Source organism: Drosophila miranda, chromosome 4, assembly GCF_003369915.1.
Source record: "Drosophila miranda strain MSH22 chromosome 4, D.miranda_PacBio2.1, whole genome shotgun sequence".
Lineage (NCBI taxonomy): Eukaryota > Metazoa > Arthropoda > Insecta > Diptera > Drosophilidae > Drosophila > Drosophila miranda.
Window position 1 is genome coordinate 29,991,736 of NC_046677.1, and position 20,352 is coordinate 30,012,087.

A 20,352-nucleotide genomic window follows, 5' to 3' on the forward strand; every position below is an offset into this window, starting at 1 on the left:
AGGTTCATAAACAGGCGTGGCGATTGCACTTGGATTTCCAATCAGGGGATTAATTAAATGGGGAATAAGATGAGGAAAAAGCAGAAGAATGGGTTGAAAAATCCCAGAGGGAAAGCCGGAACGAACTAAGACTTAAGATATGCTTGAAAATTGATTAGATCCTTGTTCATTTTTAAAGAATTTTCGAGGAAATGCCTTAGAAAATTTGCCTTAGACTTTCAGCCTAATCTTCCTAATATATAATAAGTTAATTGTTTATAAATGAAGCAAGTGTTTGCTTAAATTCCATTTCCCGTCCTTTAAGACTTTTCCATGACTAAGTTTAAGTTTTAATCCACTTTTGAGTTCAATAATTATGGTCTTTGCCTTGAATAGCTTGCAAATTCGTGCCATAATGCCACTCCCCTCCCAAGACCCAGACACCCCACCGTAATGCCAATATTCCCACAGTTAATCAACAAAAGCAAATACGTAATTATTCGCAATGATTTGCGTGTGTGTGCTTGTGTGTGTTAACAGCTTTGAATACGAATTGCAAATTGCACGGCTTGTCCGACATCGACAGCACCGTTAAACCCCCCAAAAGCTGCATTCACTATTCATAAATCGCTTGAACGACATTCAAGAGATTTTCAGCGCAGAACCCAAAACCCGAAAACCTCTACCAGAGGCACATACTCGGAACAATGCGTAACTCCAACAAAACCAAATGCGAGCCCGAATTGAATCGAAACTAAAACCGAATCCAGCTAAACCAAACCGAACTGAAAACCAAACAGAACAAAGGCTAAGCGGCTTTTTCCAATTGAACCTCAGACCTCGGACCCCGTACCACGGACCCCGGACCCCGGACCAGAGGCAAGTGCAGCCGCCACCGGATTGTGCAACATTACGTATGAGCAACAATTAAAGCCAACTTTTAATTTATTTCCTGCATAAAAACATTCCATTTTAATGATGTAAAAATACCAAAAAGTTTATAAATAAAAACTCCAACTGCGATTTGCTGCAATTCAAATTAAGAACAAATCGAAACAAAACAAACCAAAATATGTTTAGCTTTCGGGGCTCGTAGGTTTAGATACCCCGTGAGAGTCCTTTGTTTTAGGGTAGCAAGATACATACAAATATGATCATTGTGATTGTGATATAAATTTCGAAAATATTTCTATGATTTATAAGATTTTTAGGATGATCTTCTGCAATAAAAAAGGGATATCCACAAAAGCAGTTGTGTTTTTAAACGATTGCCTCCCATGACAGATATTCACATACATTTTCTCGCCGATCAACCCACACCATATAGGGAATTTTTTCAAGTTTTGACTGGGAGGGGAATGTTCCGGATCGTTTGAGCTTGTAAGGCCAGCAAATCCCTATTTTACCATGGAAATTGATGAAGCAGAGTGCCCATAGTATTGATCCAGCTTAGCCTTGGTTTCAGTGGAGGTTTTCCTCCCCTCAATCCCTATCGATTGAGAGGCGGCCCCCGAAATGTTCCAATATTTGAATAATTTTATTCAACGCTTCAAATTACATTGAAAGGAATATTCATACAAATGCCTGTATGCCTCTGGGTCTAATGGTTCCGCAAAACAGTAATACCCTCGTAGGGTGAGTGATACCCCATAAAAGATTGAGTTGCAGTGCAAAATATTATGCGAAGTCGAATCGACAGACGTCGGTAACTGACCCAAATGGGAAAATTGCTGAAAAACTAGCAGTGGCAGCAACCTGCAGCCTGAAACTGAAGCACAAACAAAACTCCGCACTAAAAAATAGTTTCTAATGAGGCAAATTAAGCAAACGTCAAACAATTAAAACAAAGCCAACAAAATGAGCGCGTAATTATTTTCGTATAATTAAATTCCATTTAGCCAAGACTCTGCCATGTACGAGTATGTGGCAGCCACAAGCGGCTGCTTAGCTGCCACGCAAAAAAATTTGTGTAAGCTTTTGTGCATTTCGGCTTGCAACACAGGTGCAACAGGTGCAAATTACGACAGAGCCGGACAGCAAAAAAAAGGGTGAAGCCTCGCGACGGGTCGCATCGGGAGGGCTGGTGGGGGGTGACAGCCGTAATCGCCTGCAATCAACTCAAAACAACAGCAAACGAATCCGTTTCCGCCACTGAAAATTAGTGAATTTTGTCAGCGTCAGTGGGTCAACGGAAAAAAGGCTTTTGGCCAACTCTGACGAGGGCCAAAGCGAAACAGAATAAACAATGAGCCACAAACAGAGGCAAAAGCAATGAAATGGCATTAAAAGATAGAAAGGAAGAGTGTAATGTAGATACTCTTTGGGGGATGCTAAAGGATTGCATGAGATATCCGTAGGAATAGATATTTCTAGCATTAGTATCTGTAGATGAAAGCCATCATAGAGTTCAATGCTTTGCCTGGTGTCCAGACTCATTCGTGCCAAGACTCTGCCACGACTCTGAGTGTTACGATATTCACCAGTGAAGAGATCTCCGTGAGTTCAGAAAAGTTTAGACGAGATGACCAGACCACGTACTTGTTTCCATTCAGGGGTCAAAGACTATCGTGATTTCATGGCAAAATATGAGTTCAGTGACAGATGAATGGTCATGGGTGTTGCATAGAAATGGAAATGGAAGCAGAGAAAGATGAAGAAAGTCTGACCAAGAGAGAGTGATGGCTACAGAGCGATCTATAAAGTGAGACTGAGGTAAAAAGATCTATACTGCGGTGGTAAAGATATCTGGAGGTGGTCATAGATACATATATGGATATATAGATATATAGGTGATCGTGCAGCCAGATAAAGACTCTTTCTATATGGATATTGAAGACTATATAGGGATATAGATATACTATATAGATAGAGAGATTTCCTGCAAGACTGATCCCAACGAATTTTTTTTAAGCAGCAAGAAATATTAGGCAATCCCTAAGCCTTAAGCTAATGGGAGAACTTGTTCCTTTGCTTATTTTCCTTTACTCAGACGATCCCCAAGAGGTTCTTAAGTCTTTTAACGTGTCTATGCATTCAAGCTCCTTAATGCCCTACTAATATTATTATATTAGAGGTTGAGGTTAGCGGTTGTGTATCAGCTATAGCCTATAGCTTCTGATACAGTCCAATAGATTGCAAGATTGTCTTTGTTTCTCTATTATATAAAAACAGTTCTGGTTCAACGTCGTTGTCCCAATATTTACCTCAAATCGGCGCCACCGAAGCGAAGAAGTGAGCCGAACGTAAGGGGCGTGTGAGCCAGGGGTTGGCCCAAGAGCAAAGCTACTGTGCCGTGGACCTTTTATAAGTCTATTCCTCAATTTCCCCCATCATTAGTGTCCCCAAATTCGTAACAAAAGCCAGCAGCCTCTGCTCCCAAAAGATAGAGTATCGCCATTAGGCATTAGGCCTTGCATTTCGCTCTCGCGGTTTATTCTGGGCTTTCGACAAAGTAATCATTTGTTTATTTGTACTATTATTATGTTTATCTTTGGCCGTCTTGTTGCTATTTCTGTTTCTGTTTTGTGGCAATCGAAGCTCTGGTGAAAGTCTGCGAAATGATTTGTACACTCCCCTCCCCTTGCCCCTCCCCCTCCTTTCCCTCTTGCGGCCGATCATATGCGTGCAACAATTTTATTTGTATTTTATTTCAATTTTTTTCTTGTTTATTTTCTGTATTTTGTGGTGCATTTTGTGGGAGGTGCAGGCACTCGATTGAGCCTTCTAGAGTGGAGTGAACTAGTTTCCATTTAATAGCTATAGCCCAAGAGGCAGGCAACGGCTACGGCAGCGGCAAAGAGAGCATGAAATGTGCAGCGAATTGTGGCAGCCACACAAAAAGATTTATTGAAGCCACTGCCGTTGGTGCAGCTATTAACAAAATTACTTAACAAGCGGCCGAAAAACAGAAAGAGAAGAGAATTCCGCCTACTTCTCCCTTGGACTAGGCCGCCGACGACCACAGCAGCAGGAGAGGTGGGTCTTTCGATGCTAATGATACCCTAGAAATACGGAGGAAAGGTGTTCCCATTAGGTTCCACTCGGCTCTGAAACCAATCGAATGAAGGTGCAGCTTTAATCAGAGCGGGAACACCCTTCCTGAAGGGTATAGAAAACCAGCAACTGCCTGAGTTATTGCCAGTTGGCTGAGTTTTAGTTTGAGTTTTGGCCAAGTCCGCAGGGAAGTGGAGCCCAAAGCCGCAGGGAGGGACCAGACCGGACCGGACCGGACCGGACCGACCTTGGAGCTGGGTCTGGAAGCTGGCGATATATTCTATTTAATTGCATTCGCGGTTCGGGTGCCAACCAAGCCGTGCAGAACAGCACAGAGCAGAGAATAGAACAGAGGATAGCAGCGGCGGCAGCAGAAAGGACACTAAGCCGTTGTCCTGCTTCCAGTGACGTGGCCAGCAGGCGGTGGGGGGGGATCAGTGGTGTGTGGATGCAACTCCAAGTGGAATGAATACACTCTCGCGTGTGAGTGTGTGTGTGTGGAATGTTGAGCCCTGGATTACAACGACCATCAAAAGTGGGCAGAACTTGGGAGCTTTGATTTATGATTGCACAATAGTGGGGTGCGAGTACTATATGCCCTATATGTATGTACATATATCCCTATATATTTCTACGGTTAGTTAAGCCCTGAATGCACCAAAAAAAATCACAAAGATATGCCAGAGAACTTGAATAATAGAGAAGGCACACCATTGTGTTATTCAAGAGGTACTCAGACGAGTATTCTGTGGTTTATTACCTGGTTTCCTTAGTCTAAACTCATAAATTATATCGCTATTGATAAATATCAATAATAAATTGTATGGCTAATAAATCAGGTGTATTTATTAACACTTAAAGATAGGATAAACCCGATTCGATGGATGATTTATCGACCATCAATTCATTTTTTGCTAATAAGCAACGCCATTAAATCTGTCAAAAATATTTGATTAAATTGAAATATAATAATCCTAAAAATGGAAACAATTTTGTTAACAAATTGTAGTTTCAGATAAGAAAATATCTAATACATTACAAGACATAAATTTGATTTTACGATCCAGCTTCGATCAGTTCGCTCCTTCTCTTCCTCTCCCTCTGCTCTCTTTTAATCCTTACAGTCTACCCTAGTAATATCCAGTCTTGGCTCTTGCCAGTTATAAATTTACACTAACGACGCCCCTGACACTGTGGGGAGTGCTTGTTTTTCGGTGGTACAGTCCCGCAGAGACAGTAGCAGTGACAGAAAGAGCAACAGCAGTAGCATCCAATGAACAGAGTATCAGAGGAGGAGCAGGGGAGCAGGGGAGCTGGGGAGGGCTGCTGCAGAAGCAATTGCGGTTGTCGGCTGCCTCCTGCCTGCTGCCTGCTGCCTGCCAATCGGCAAAAGTTGACGACCGCAGCGCTACGCCGCCGCTATTGAAAAGCAATAAAAACAACATTTATAAAATAGCTGGAAATAGAAGCAACAGCGAGGGACAGCAGGCAGGCAGGAGGCATGCAACAGAGGGATACCAGGATTGAGGCATGCGGCAGAGTGGGACAGAGAGAGCGATACGTGGCTTGAAGGACACTGGCATCGATGCAATTTGTTATTTTGAATTTTTGCAATTTTAGAGCTGGAACTATTTTTGTGCACCAAAAAGCAATCGGAACAATGCACAGAGGGGCATGTGGCAGGCACTAGAGTGCTGCAGAGGCTGCAGATGAGGAATGCAGAGCAGACGAGAGACAGGACAGTGCCTGCTGAAATATTGAGATTTCGTATTAGAGATGTGCGTGGAAAGGCACCCCTTTCCAGGACCCGAAGCGGTACGATGGTTCCAGAGCCCATAATCATGCATGATTGAAGGTGGATTGTATGGGAAATACCATGTGATTGAAGTGTTTAGTATTACATTTAGATCTAGATTGAAATCGATTAAAAGTCGATTAAAATTCGTGCAATCCGTGCTGGTAAAACCCTGACATTTCACGCACTGAATGGACATTTGCAGCACTGGGCCTATGCCCATCCTCCTCCTCCCTCCTCTCCTCTCCAGACACTCTTTCGAGTTCATCTCTGGATTTCAGCCTGTCTGTTATTTAATTAAATGTTGAGCGCATTCCTTTCGTTGCATTGAGAGCGAGATGGAGACAGAGGCAGCGACAGAGAGAGAGAGGGAGAACTCGAACCGACAATTCGTGATATGTGAGGCCGCAGGAGGCGTGGCAGGAGGTCCATTGCCAATTGCCAATTGCCGTGGCCTGGCAGCTCTATTATTAGACCAATCAAGGATTCTCCTTACTTAATGATTGGTTCACTCCACTGGCGGCGGCCCATGCAGGAGTCATGCAATTCCCAAGTATTTTTAGAACACAGCGGGAGTCCCTCCGACTTTTGCTTACCTTTTTTGAGTGACTATCCTAGCCCCAAGGACACAGGCAGAGATATTTGCAAAAAATTCCCCAAGTCAAGGGCTAAATAAACTTTGTCGCCCCGGCAAAAGAGCAAAAGTGTTTGGCAATTGGGCGCGTACGAGAATCCCCTTTCAGGGCACCCACTTTTTCCCCTGACTTTCTCCTTTCTATTTCTCTTTGCCCAACCAATCGCCCACCCACTCGGCGCCTCTCCTTTCGGGCTTTCTGCCTCTCCAAAAATGTCTATCAATTTGAGATGCTAGGTATCCTTGTGCATATCCTTTGGCCATAGCTCACTGTCGGCAGCTTGTCTGCATCTATCTCTCCCTCCCCCCGCCTCTTGGCCTGCTCTGTTGTGCTTTCAGTGGAGAAAATTTATTGAATTTAATATGCATATTGCATGCAAATTTTATGCATTTCTTACCATCCTTTCGCCTCGTCCCTGGCTGTCATTAAGTGTTGTGCAACGTCACATTTTGGGGCTGGTTGTTGGCATTTCCTGTTCTTGTGTGGAAATGGATTTTCAATTTTATTTCTTGAATAACCCTGGACATTGCAAAATGTTTCTTTTGTGAGCATTTAAGCAATTTCCGCAGAAGGAATTTTGCAAACCAAAACTAATTTCATCTTTCATTTCTGTCTTTCCAGGTATGTCAACAACACTCAGCTAAACCCTCTAGAAAAGACTCCACACTCCACCGAGTGGCGGTCGACCCCAAACATTGACCCACTGCACCGATCGCCGCATTGGATTTTTTGGCTAATTACCTTTATGGCCGGGCCAAGTTTCGGCTTTGTGTCTGTTTTGGACAGCTCTCAAATGACCCATTAAGCGGGCGCCCATTAACTTCTAGCCCAATGACCCCCCGATAGTCGGCAGCCACAGAAAAAGACATAACGAAGTGAACCCAAAAAGAAACCAAATTAAAATTCGAAAAAGGAAATGGAAATGGAAATGAAACACTGGAATTGCTCATAAAACAAAATAAATAACCAATTAAGAGGGCCGTCCCCCCACCCCCCTGCCGAAAATCCAGTGCGAATTTCATTAATTAGCCATAATGTTTTGGCGGTTACATCGGAAGGGGGTGGGGTGGAGGGATGGCCATTGGCTATTGGTATATCAGAAACACATGTCGCATGTCATGTGTGCCAAATGTGGCATGCAACATTTAACTGCAGAACAACAGCTAAACAGCCACCACAGAGGCAAAGGCAGGCAACAGCAAAACAGAGCCATAAACGCGGCTAATTGCCAGAGGAATGCCAGAAGGTCGGGTCATGTCACTGTGTGGAGGGAATGGAATGGAATGGTGTGTCATCCGTCTGTGGGGATCCATTCGTACACTTGGAGAATGTTGGATAGGATTCGGGGCTACAAATAGGCTACATCGACACCATTTATAGACCCGATTTCCACAAAAGAATCTTTAGACCCAACTTAGAGCCGCTTGAACAGACTTAAAGTTAAACGTTGAAATGTCATTCATCCGTGGTGATCCTTTCGTACACTTGGCGAATGTTGGGTAGGATATTTCCTAAATATATTTCGATCTACCAACGACACCATTTATGGATCCGATTTCGACGTCCAGAGTCGCTTACTCTTTAGGCCCCATTTAGAGCCGCTTTAACAGGCTTAAAGTAAACGTTTCGAAATGCTTTCGATTTTCCATGAAACATTTTTCCCCGAGTGTAAGGCGGGGGAGAGCGTGGCACATAAGTAATATGTGACACAGATTGGCTATTGGCTGCCAGATTGGACTCTCCGGCGCACGGAGCACGGCGCACAGCCCGTAAATTGGTGAAGAGCCCAGATTAACCGTTAATGGCCACGAGTGGTGGAGGCTGATGGAGGCTGGAGACTGGAGGCTGCAGACTGCTGTTGATGCCACGCTTTTTGATTTTGGGGCATTTAGTTACGCTTCCCAACACCAAAAATACCGAAAACACACACAACTGTTTGTCGGTCAGTGCTGGGAGCCATACGAGTATTCCCATACCCCATTCCCCACTCCCCGCCTCTCCTTTAACTCGATTGACTCGTTTTTTTGTGTGCTTCTTTTTGGGTATTTTGTTTCCCACTTGTTTTCTTGGCCAGGCCAAGACATAATAATGATGTTTGATGATGCGGTAACTGAGATGCCGATGCCGATGCCGTTTGCCGATGCCTTTTGCCGTTTGCCGTTCCACTGGCAATTTGCCGATGTTTATATGCCTATTTGAGGCCGTTTTTCAACTTGGCTTCATTCTCCGATTCCGATTGCGATTCCGATTGCGATTCCGATTCCAATTTCAATTGACTTGTACAGTTTGCTCTTGGAAATGCGAACCGAAATCCTGCTGCACACCATCGAAACCCATCATCCCCCCCCCCCCCCTCGCCAAGATAAACATAGATACATGTTGTTGTCGATGGCAGTTGGTGTTGGGGGTTGGGGCTTGAGGATTCTGCAGCTGCATGGAGTGTATCTATGGGATCCCCAGAGGTGCCAACAGCCCCCGAAGTGTGTTCGGGGAATGGAATGCAATTCATGTTGCAGTCATTAAGTGGAATTGATATTTGAGTTCACGAGGAAGGAAACCTGGGAGATTTTTGTGGACAGGACTCGGGATGGGTATTAATATTTGGGTTTCTAAAATAAACATTTCATGGCAAGAAAATTTGTTTGGGAATGTTTAAATAAATCTTTGGAACATTGAAATTTAGAACTAGAAATATGTCGAGAATCAGGTAAAACTTAAAAGAATTTCCGTTCACTAAAGGTTCCCAAGAAAAGAGGCATATAATATCCTTAGTATCAGCAATCTATGGATCCATGGACTCTGGCAAGAAAAGCCTCTTACATCATCGTAATTCTCCCACCAAAAATATTTTAAAACACAGAAAAAAACAACACCATAAAACAAGGGTATAAAAAAGGGTTTAAAAAAAACGAAATACTAATGCGACAAGAGTTACAACACAAGTAAATAAATAAATAACAATGCAGAAAACAACAAGAAATACCAACAAATCAAGCTGAAGTCATGCGTATTAAATACCAACGAAAAACAACAAAAACAAAATCAAATGCGCGGGGAACAGTAGAAAAAAATTCAAATCAACGCGCACGAAACCAAATTGCAGCCAATCATTTGGAAATACAACAAAAGTTGGAAAAAAGAGTCAAGATTTTTTGGTACGAAATAGAAAATACTCTTTTGTATGGACTGTTTCTACATAAGCTATAGATAGAGATCTACATAGATCTTTTATTCTGGTCAAACTGTTTAAGAATTACTTCAATATTGTATGGTATGTTCGAAATTCTACAGTTTATTCCATTTTCTAGAAGTATTTACCAAAACCAAAGGAGTTTTACTCACTAAGACTTCTCTAATGATTGTTTAAATTATTGTAATTATCGTAGAAACATAGGGGGTATATTTTTTATCATATTTAGATTGTGTTTGGAATACCATGGAATTACTTTTCAGTTCGATTTGTTCCGATTTTTGTAGGTTCTGTGGAATAATAATGGGATTCTATGAGTAGTCATTCGGAGAATAGATTTCAGTACATATCAGAAAGATATCGTTATAGCTGTGTAGAAGTATAGCTGACAGACCAATAATATGTGCATACTAGGAAACAAGCTACCTTAAAATTTTCTTGGCTCGTGCGCTAACCCCCGGCTCACTTGCTCTGCTCGCTCGCACTGATTTCAATCAAATATCGGACGACTCATTGATATAATAGAGAGACAATCACATTCCCTATCACCGCCATGTTTTCTGCTCCGAATTTCCATTTGCATGCTTGTCCTGTAATACCCTGTACCACCATAAGGGTATCGCAACACACACATCGGCAAACTTGTATCGGCAACAAGGTGTAGCTACATGTGTACACAGTCACGATTAAGTGCTCGTGGATGTATGTGTTTATGTTATTTAGGTCTGCGTAAACGGTTTCGGTTAGTGATTCATGTTGCTAAATACAGCTATATTAAAGCGGACATTTATCGCTATCCGATATCTTTCACTCGCCTCGCGAAAAAAGCCGAACAAAAAACAACAAAAAAGATTGTGCCACTTGTGTAATTATTCCATTTGACATGTGGAGAGTGCTGTCTGCAGGGGGTAGGGGTGCAAGGGGGTTGGGGCTGCGACTCGATTCGATTCGATTCGAGGGGAGTCTGGGGACACACTCTTTGATTTACAGCGATCAGCGAATGGAATCAGTGCAACTAACAGTGCAACCTGTTTCGGTGGAAGGGGCACACACACACACACACAAACACCGACACACAGGCACGCACACTGGAAAACCAGTCTCGAAGGCAGCCTGGAAATTGGTCCGCAAATGCTTTTCCTCCTCCTGCATTCCCATCCGCCATGGCACTGACCACAGCATCGACAGCGTCCACAGCATCCAGCGACCGAACGGGACACTTAACGTTTTGGCCATTGACAACGATTAAAAACAAGTTCTCTCTCTCCGCTCTCCTTCCCTGCGCCAAAAAGGGGAAGAGGAGCGAAACCGGGACCAGGGCACTTGTCCACCCAGCGTTGCGTCCCGCGCTCACTTGTTTGCTTAACCGTTGAACGGCCTCGCCTCGCTTCGCCTCTGCTCTGCTGCCCCAGAATCTTCCTCTGTCATAGCCTCTCCCGCTCCCGCTCCCTCCCCCACCCATTGCTGCATTGCTGACCCACATACAAAAGACATTCAATCGACGACGAACTGTTTTCTTTTTTTCAATACCCTAACCATGGTAGGCATTACGACTTTTGAGCAGGCAGCGCAGGGCAGAGAGCAATCTTTGAACCCCCTTTGATCAGAGTAAATTACTTTAAGCTTTAAGGCTCCATCTAAAGATTCGTTCAATAATGATTTAACAGCAATATATCCTAGCTTATATCTAAACCTACTACCCTTCATATGACAAGAAGGGCATACAATCGCAGGCGCCCTGACTTGGGCTTTGCTGAACTTTTTTTCGATTCTCTTTTGCCTCCGCCCGCCTGAGCGGTCGCTTCGCTTTTATGGCCTTGAGTGGCCAGGGTATTATGATTCTGATAGAGAGCCGGCTCAAGTGTGCGACCAAGGAGTCTTCTTGTGGTGGATGCAGGGGATTCCACACTAGAAATTGCTAAACTTTGTGGCCAAAGAACTTAAAGTCGCCTCAAAAGAGTGGCCTGCCCTAGGCCATCGATCTACTGGAGCTAAAGGGTATCTCTGAGTCGTTACTGCTTTGTTAATCCTTCGTTTCTTGTTATAAATAAACATGAAACGTCACTGCCTGGAGAAGGAGACAGGTAGAGTCCAGGTCGGGAACGTTTTCGGTGAGCGTATGAGTGTGCGAGTGTCTGCGATGATTTACAGTTGTGGCCTCATACACTGGCAGCGTGACAGACAGAGAGAGGGCGAGCCAGAGAGCGGCTTAGCTGAAGAGAGCAGCGGAACAGGAGAGCTGTCGTCTGTCTGGCTGTGCCAGCCATCCCCTTCTTCCCCCTCGCTGATTCTGTGCCCATTTGAACGTTGCCCACACATACGAGCACATTTTCACAGATGTGCACACATCTGAGGACTAGTTGGCTTGTTAGCCAGTGTACGGTACTTTGCTTTCATACAGGTGGATAGAGAGAGAGATACAGACATGTCAAGGCGTGAAGAAATGTTTTAATTTCGAGAGAGAGGAGGGCGGGGCAGGGGAGGGTGTGTGTAAGTGCTGGTTGCAATGTTTCAGCCAAGGGTTAAAGGATAGCCATAATTGAAGGTTCCCATAAATACGAGAGTATGCTGTGTTTTTACAAGTCCAGAGAAGTCCCGGAGAAACTGTGACCCAAGAGTAGGCCTTCCCTTCCCTTCAATCAGTAGCTGCCTATTTGTCAGACAAAAGATAGTCCCAAAAATAATATTTTACGAAAATTATTCAACTCTTGGAAAAAGAGTTATTTTGGAGGCCTGAATCCATTCAGATCGAGAACCGAGGATCGCGAATCGAGGCGATGGCTGCTTTGGTTATGGACATTGGCTCGGGGATTTGCAAAGTCGGTTTTGGTGGGAATGATGCTCCGACCGCCATCTTCCCATCGATTATCGGCCGATCCCGTCACTTGACCGCAATGTTGGGAATGGGGTCAAACCGTCCGTATGGAGCAGGCCGTGTCGAAGCCTATGTGGGCGATGAGGCGCAGAAGTCCCGCGGTGTGCTGGCCCTGAAGTATCCCATAGAGCGGGGTGCTGTCGTTGACTGGGATGACATGGAGAAGATCTGGCATTACGCCTTCCACAACGTCCTGGGGGTGGCGCCGGAGGAGCATCCCGTGCTGCTGACAGAGCCGCCGCTGAACGCCAAGGGCAGCCGCGAGAAGGTGACCCAGATCATGTTCGAGAAGTTCGACACCCCGGCCATGTACCTGGCCGTCCAGGCGGTGCTCAGCCTGTACGCCACTGGCCGCACCACCGGCATGGTGGTGGACTGCGGCGACGGGGTCACCCACAGCGTTCCCATCTTCGAGGGCTATGCCGTGACGCACGGCGTCTCGCACCTGGAGCTGGCAGGACGCGACCTCACCGACTACATGATGAGGATCCTGCACGAGAGTGGCAGCTCGTTCCAGACCACCGCCGAGCGGGAGATCGTGCGAGATCTCAAGGAACGGCACTGCTATGTCGCCCTGGACTTTGACCAGGAGATTCACAAGGCGTCGGTCGATTCGTCGCTGGAAAAGTCCTACCAGCTGCCAGACGGACAGACGGTTTCCGTCGCCAGCGAGCGTTTCCGATGCCCCGAGGCGCTGTTCCAGCCGGGGCTCCTGGGCGTGGAGTCCTGTGGCGTTCACGAGGCCACAAATAAGTCCATTCTGAAGTGTGAGGTGGACATTCGCAATAATCTCTACAACAACATTGTGCTCTCCGGCGGCACCACCATGCTCGCGGGCCTGCCGGAGCGTCTGCAGAAGGAGCTGAACCTCCTGGCGCCTTCCACCACGAACATCAAGATTGATGCCCCTTCAGATCGCAGCATCTCCGTGTGGCTCGGCGGCTCGATTCTCTCCTCGATCTCGGTGTTCCAGCAGATGTGGGTCACCAAAAAGGATTACGATGAAGTGGGCGCCAGCATAGTGCACCGAAAGTGTTTCTAGGGAGAAGTCTATCAAAAGCACTACATTTGGGGTTCCTCGTGTTAGCCATTATTTATTGTATTCCAAATTTAGGTGGGATTTGTTTCAAATATACTTAAGGAACTCTTAGAACTACAGTCAGGACACCTCCCCCGCCATCTGTCCTTCCTTTGAGACAATAAACAACCAAAATAACAGAAACACGACAACAGACAATAAAGAAAAAAGACACAAAAAAACAAAAGCTGAACCATTCATTGACAAGTTCGTTTCTTGTTATAAATAAACATGAAACGCCACTGCCTGGAGAAGGAGACAGGTAGAGTCCAGGTCGGGAACGTTTTCGGTGAGCGTATGAGTGTGCGAGTGTCTGCGATGATTTACAGTTGTGGCCTCATACACTGGCAGCGTGACAGACAAGAGAGAGGGCGAGCCAGAGAGCGGCTTAGCTGAAGAGAGCAGCGGAACAGGAGAGCTGTCGTCTGTCTGGCTGTGCCAGCCATCCCCTTCTTCCCCCTCGCTGATTCTGTGCCCATTTGAACGTTGCCCACACATACGAGCACATTTTCACAGATGTGCACACATCTGAGGACTAGTTGGCTTGTTAGCCAGTGTACGGTACTTTGCTTTCATACAGGTGGATAGAGAGAGAGATACAGACATGTCAAGGCGTGGAGAAATGTTTTAATTTCGAGAGAGAGGAGGGCGGGGCAGGGGAGGGTGTGTGTAAGTGCTGGTTGCAATGTTTCAGCCAAGGGTTAAAGGATAGCCATAATTGAAGGTTCCCATAAATACGAGAGTATGCTGTGTTTTTACAAGTCCAGAGAAGTCCCGGAGAAACTGTGACCCAAGAGTAGGCCTTCCCTTCCCTTCAATCAGTAGCTGCCTATTTGTCAGACAAAAGATAGTCCCAAAAATAATATTTTACGAAAATTATTCAACTCTTGGAAAAAGAGTTATTTTGGAGGCCTGAATCCATTCAGATCGAGAACCGAGGATCGCGAATCGAGGCGATGGCTGCTTTGGTTATGGACATTGGCTCGGGGATTTGCAAAGTCGGTTTTGGTGGGAATGATGCTCCGACCGCCATCTTCCCATCGATTATCGGCCGATCCCGTCACGTGACCGCAATGTTGGGAATGGGGTCAAACCGTCCGTATGGAGCAGGCCGTGTCGAAGCCTATGTGGGCGATGAGGCGCAGAAGTCCCGCGGTGTGCTGGCCCTGAAGTATCCCATAGAGCGGGGTGCTGTCGTTGACTGGGATGACATGGAGAAGATCTGGCATTACGCCTTCCACAACGTCCTGGGGGTGGCGCCGGAGGAGCATCCCGTGCTGCTGACAGAGCCGCCGCTGAACGCCAAGGGCAGCCGCGAGAAGGTGACCCAGATCATGTTCGAGAAGTTCGACACCCCGGCCATGTACCTGGCCGTCCAGGCGGTGCTCAGCCTGTACGCCACTGGCCGCACCACCGGCATGGTGGTGGACTGCGGCGACGGGGTCACCCACAGCGTTCCCATCTTCGAGGGCTATGCCGTGACGCACGGCGTCTCGCACCTGGAGCTGGCAGGACGCGACCTCACCGACTACATGATGAGGATCCTGCACGAGAGTGGCAGCTCGTTCCAGACCACCGCCGAGCGGGAGATCGTGCGAGATCTCAAGGAACGGCACTGCTATGTCGCCCTGGACTTTGACCAGGAGATTCACAAGGCGTCGGTCGATTCGTCGCTGGAAAAGTCCTACCAGCTGCCAGACGGACAGACGGTTTCCGTCGCCAGCGAGCGTTTCCGATGCCCCGAGGCGCTGTTCCAGCCGGGGCTCCTGGCCGTGGAGTCCTGTGGCGTTCACGAGGCCACAAATAAGTCCATTCTGAAGTGTGAGGTGGACATTCGCAATAATCTCTACAACAACATTGTGCTCTCCGGCGGCACCACCATGCTCGCGGGCCTGCCGGAGCGTCTGCAGAAGGAGCTGAACCTCCTGGCGCCTTCCACCACGAACATCAAGATTGATGCCCCTTCAGATCGCAGCATCTCCGTGTGGCTCGGCGGCTCGATTCTCTCCTCGATCTCGGTGTTCCAGCAGATGTGGGTCACCAAAGAGGATTACGATGAAGTGGGCGCCAGCATAGTGCAACGAAAGTGTTTCTAGGGAGAAGTCTATCAAAAGCACTACATTTGGGGTTCCTCGTGTTAGCCATTATTTATTGTATTCCAAATTTAGGTGGGATTTGTTTCAAATATACTTAAGGAACTCTTAGAACTACAGTCAGGACACCTCCCCCGCCATCTGTCCTTCCTTTGAGGGGCTGGAAAGTCTTTGGTTTAAGAACTCTTATAACTATATTTCGGTGCATTGATCCCCAATTGAAATTGCAATGAAAATGCCTACGATGCAGATTCCCAGAGGGCGCTAAAAAATATGGGAAAAAGTATTCATATTCAGGGCAATGCGTGTGGGGGGGCGCGGCCTAGTCGTGGAGTCTTTGACCCGATCTCGGGAGGCTCTAACAATCCTCGTCCCCTTCTGGGGGTGGGGGAGGGGTTGTGGGGTTGGCTGTCCAATCAAAAGCATCGTTTGTTTTGGACTCAGAGACGACTCTTCAACTAAGCGAGATGGTACAATGAACTCGTGCCGAGACTGTACAGAAGGCGGGGGCGGGAGCTGGGACTCGACTTTTGCAAGGCAAGCAGAAACATCAGAGAGGGGGCGGCAGGCGGGAGACAGGGAGACAGGGACCAGGGCAAGGCTGACTCTGTTGCGTCGACTGCGGCTGTTTGCATTTAAATTTTTCACATTCAATTCATTTGAGGCGGCTCGACGGGGCACACACAAAAAAGAAAAAAAAGAAGGGAAAAAAGGAAAAAATATGAAGAAGAAAACTGCAAACAAAGTTACAAAGGCAAAAGGGGTTATGAGAAGCGGGAAAGCGGCTAAATGCTGCAAAAATGAAGCTAATACTTATGTTGCAACTAGGGCTACTACCCCACCCTCCCTCTGTGGCACCCTCTGTGGCAGGCTTCATCTCGTGCACCTGCAATGACTTGCGGGCCTCTCCATCATCATCATCATCATCATCATCATTCTCGTACTTTTTTCATTTTTCTGTTAGCCCAGAAGTTACCTTTTGTTACAGCCCACTCCAGTGCATTGTGTGGGCGTGGCAAACATATGTGGCATGTGCGGCAGGTGTGTGTGTGCTCGTGTTCCCATTTTATTCATTTCGCTAACTTGCTCTTTTATAGGAGTCTCGTCTCTGGCCGCCATGCAACATCTTTCTCTCCCATGTGGCCGCTCGAAAGCCCTAAAGGTTCCATCATCAACCGTTTTTGTTGAGGGGGAGGGGTGTGGAACGGAACGGAACGGTTAAAGGTTAAAGTGTAGACGCAAATTAAGGAAGAGTTAAGGACTGTTAAGAGAGTTGTTGGGGCAAAAAGGTTCATTAGGAGCGATATTTTAAAGGATTATGAAAGAAAGTTGGAGAGCTTGATGGAAGTTAAATATCTCTTTGGACCGGACCCAGAGGAGATGGTAATGCTTGGAAAAGCAAAGTAGAAATGGGAATTAAAGCACTGGAAAGCATTTCCACTTAAATTATATAAGAAGTCTCTGTTATTTCTAAAAGTAAGAATCCTTTAGAAGAGCCTGAGGTTTAACTTTCAATGACTTGGGATACATTGATTGGACACTCCACAGATCCAACGATCCCTAAAAATATTTTCAATTCTGAATAAACCTTTGCTATGGGAGTCTCCAATCTCCTAAGATATATCTACTCCCAAATGAAGACTTCATTCCTTCACCCATTAAGGGTTTAAATTTGATCTGTTTCTCTCCAAATCTGTTTCCTCTCTTCTCTGCTTCCCCACACTCTCTTCGCAGGCAATCAAATTAGTGAAATCATCTTGAAGAAATGTCTTTCCTTTCGACATTCGCAGATCTTTTCACAGATCTTTAAGTGCGTCTCATTAGTGGCACAACTGCGTTTACACTGAATAGATTTCATTTCATTTCGTTTCACTTCTCCGTAAACAAACATTTACCAGGCAAATCTTTAGCACCTTCACAAAGATTTGCTTTTGACAGAATTTTGTGAAAGCCGCCGCCGACAACCCTTTTTTTTTGGTGAATGGCCAACAGTTGGCCGCAAATAATTAGCACTTGAAGTGGTGGCAGCAGCAGCGGCAGAAGAGCTCAATGGAATGCCAAGGAAATTAGCAAACGGCATTCCAAAGACTGTGCTCTACAGCGCGTGTCGTGGCCATAAAGTTGCCATTAATCCGGGAGGGGCTTGTCCAAAGGTTAACCAAAGGAACCCTATATTTATGACGCTTAGTGTACCCCCCCGGCAGCACCCTCTTCAAATGCCTTTCATTATGCTGGGCACGCATTCGCCCTGAGTTGTGGCAGAGTTTATCTGGTGCGACGCCGTGCGCTGGTCCCAGATAAGGACCCTCTACTAGTCCTTTCGCATATTTACTTTATTACAATGTGTGACCCCAAACAAGGACGCGCCGAGGACAATATTTGGGTTGAAAAGTGTGCCACGCGCAAAGTTTTAGATGTGCTTAAAACTGCTTGAATAACCCTATAAATAAATGTGTGCCATAGGGTTTACTCCTGGTCTTTATGGAATTTAAAATCTGGTACTGTACTCCTCCACCCCACGGAATATGCCCCTCCGCAGTTTGTTCGGCACATAAATAACGTATACGCCGCATAGGACAGCCTCCGCTCCTGCTCCAGCACTATCTCTCCCTGGCACACCCCACCCTGCCACATCCACTCCATCCGCTCTTTTCGAAGCATATTCTTTGAGTCATTTATCATATTTCATGGCGTTGACACTTTCACTTGTTTCGGACAATAAACTGAACCAAAAAACAGAAACACGACAACAGACAATAAAGAAAAAAGACACAAAAAAACAAAAGCTGAACCATTGACAAGTCAATTTTGTATGGTACCCGAACCCCGCCTCGCCCCGCCCCAAACTTCATTCTCGTTATGGCCCTGTCAAATTTATTAGTTTCGATATAATTTGACAACAAGAAAATTTGTACATTTACTTATTTTGTGGCCCTCAGCCATGGGTTCCATTTATCAACGTTTTTGACCTCTTGGTTTGGGCGCGGCACCCTTTAAGGGGGTGCTATGATTTCGGTGGGCCTTTTGGGGTTTCCAGAGCATATCCCCATACATATTTTGAAGGAAGTTCTTTAGCGTTTTTCTGTTTATTAAAATCAAATGACTTTTGAAGAATACAAAATCCCACCAATCATTTCGTTTTTTTAATAATATAATTTCTCCATAATCCTTGCAAATTACACTAAAAATCGTATCACTTTTTACTGTCTGCCATAAAAGTCATTGTGACAAGTGTATTTGCAGCTCCAACTCCTCCTCTTCTTGCATTTTGTGTTCATCTTTTAACTGTGGGGCTCTTAACAGGAATTTATGTTTATTGCACGGAGACCTTGGCCAGAAATTATCATAAATTGCACTGTCATTACACACCACCAACAGCAACAAAAGATACACAAAAAATAAAGCAAAAACGAGACAATAAATACTACAATATGAAAATACAGTTATTTATCATAATTGCGGCTTTGCGGAGCGGCGCGGCGGCGTTCATTTCAGTTCATTTCGGTTCACTCTCGTTCGGTCGCCGTCGACGTCAGCATCGGCGTCAGCGTCAACGTCAGTGAAATTTTGCTTTCATCTTCGCGCGGCAGAGGCGGCAAAAACAAAAGTAAAGCGTGTAGAAAGGGGCGGGCAAAGAAGAGAGAAAAAGCTCAAAGAGCAAAGCAAAAGTGAAGTGAAGTTGATTCGAGATGGACCACCATTTCGTGCGTGATCGCGCATGTCTGATCGGAACTAAAGGAACAAATGAATCCTCTAAAAACAGAAGGATACTGTTAAAGAGATACATATATGTATTATATGGGCTGTGGTTGCACACTGCGCCATCAAGGGACTGGCCCAAGGGACAGCGATCTTATATTTTTGTAAGCTACCGACCGATGGGCGATACTGCAGGACTGCAGGAATTGTGGCGTATATAATGAATTTATGAATAATGATGATAGTAGAGGGTTTCAAGAAATATTATGAACCTTTTAGATCCATTATAGTCCCTTCTAGACCTAGAGCTCGTGCTTCAACCAAATGCTCTTAAAACATACATATGTCTCCCTAGAATTCAGCTTTATCTAGATACTATTACTGCTATGTTAGGGTCTTTTAAGATGTGGATTCAATCCCAACTATTAAGATTATTCTTCAGAATGTAGCATCTTGTCAGTTCTGAGACTTTTCTCAACAATATTTAAGGAAAATCTCTCTGATCCCTTCTGGGAGTATATTTTCCAAAACTCCCATTTCGTGCCTTCCAAACGCAACTCTCTCCCATCTCTAATGCCTTTTGTTGTCCATTTCCATTTGTCCAGTCTGCTCTGGTTTATGTTTCTCTTATTTCATTGCCTTCGCTTCGCTTCTTCTTGTTTATTTCTGTCTTTCTTTCTTGCATTGCTGTTACATTTTTGTAATGCTTTTTGATGTCTTCATTGTGTGCGATTATTTTTATTATTTCGCTGATGAACTTAATTAACATTTGGCACGACTTTCAATGTCAATGGCAATCGCAGTCGCACTCTCAGCTGCAGTTGGAGCTACTCCGCAGCAAATGCCAGCAAATTAGTTAATTTCTTTGATCGCCCGATTAAGAAATACATATGTAGCTCTACGACTAATGATCAGATGGCACTGTGTTGGGCGGCAAATGATGAGAGAGCTGTACTTCTTCGCATGGAAGAAAGTGATTTGGGGCATGCAGATCCAAATTGACGCTAGTTTTTCA

General features: G+C 45.5%; 3 protein-coding genes across 4 annotated transcripts in view; all 3 read left to right on the forward strand.

Annotated features, from left to right (window-relative positions):
• The window catches only part of LOC108161526 (leucine-rich repeat and fibronectin type-III domain-containing protein 2), a 65,002-nt gene that overhangs the window by 11,325 nt on the left and 33,325 nt on the right, over positions 1-20,352 (forward strand). The gene's annotated exons all lie outside the window — the stretch shown is intronic.
• LOC108161538 (actin, clone 302-like) lies at positions 12,207-13,680 on the forward strand. Its single transcript, XM_033394124.1, has one exon. The coding sequence runs from the start codon at positions 12,370-12,372 to the stop codon at positions 13,507-13,509; it is 1,140 nt and encodes a 379-aa protein (XP_033250015.1). The 5' UTR covers positions 12,207-12,369; the 3' UTR covers positions 13,510-13,680.
• Positions 14,337-15,764, forward strand: LOC117189116 (actin, clone 302-like). The gene has a single exon (XM_033394123.1). The coding sequence runs from the start codon at positions 14,502-14,504 to the stop codon at positions 15,639-15,641; it is 1,140 nt and encodes a 379-aa protein (XP_033250014.1). The 5' UTR covers positions 14,337-14,501; the 3' UTR covers positions 15,642-15,764.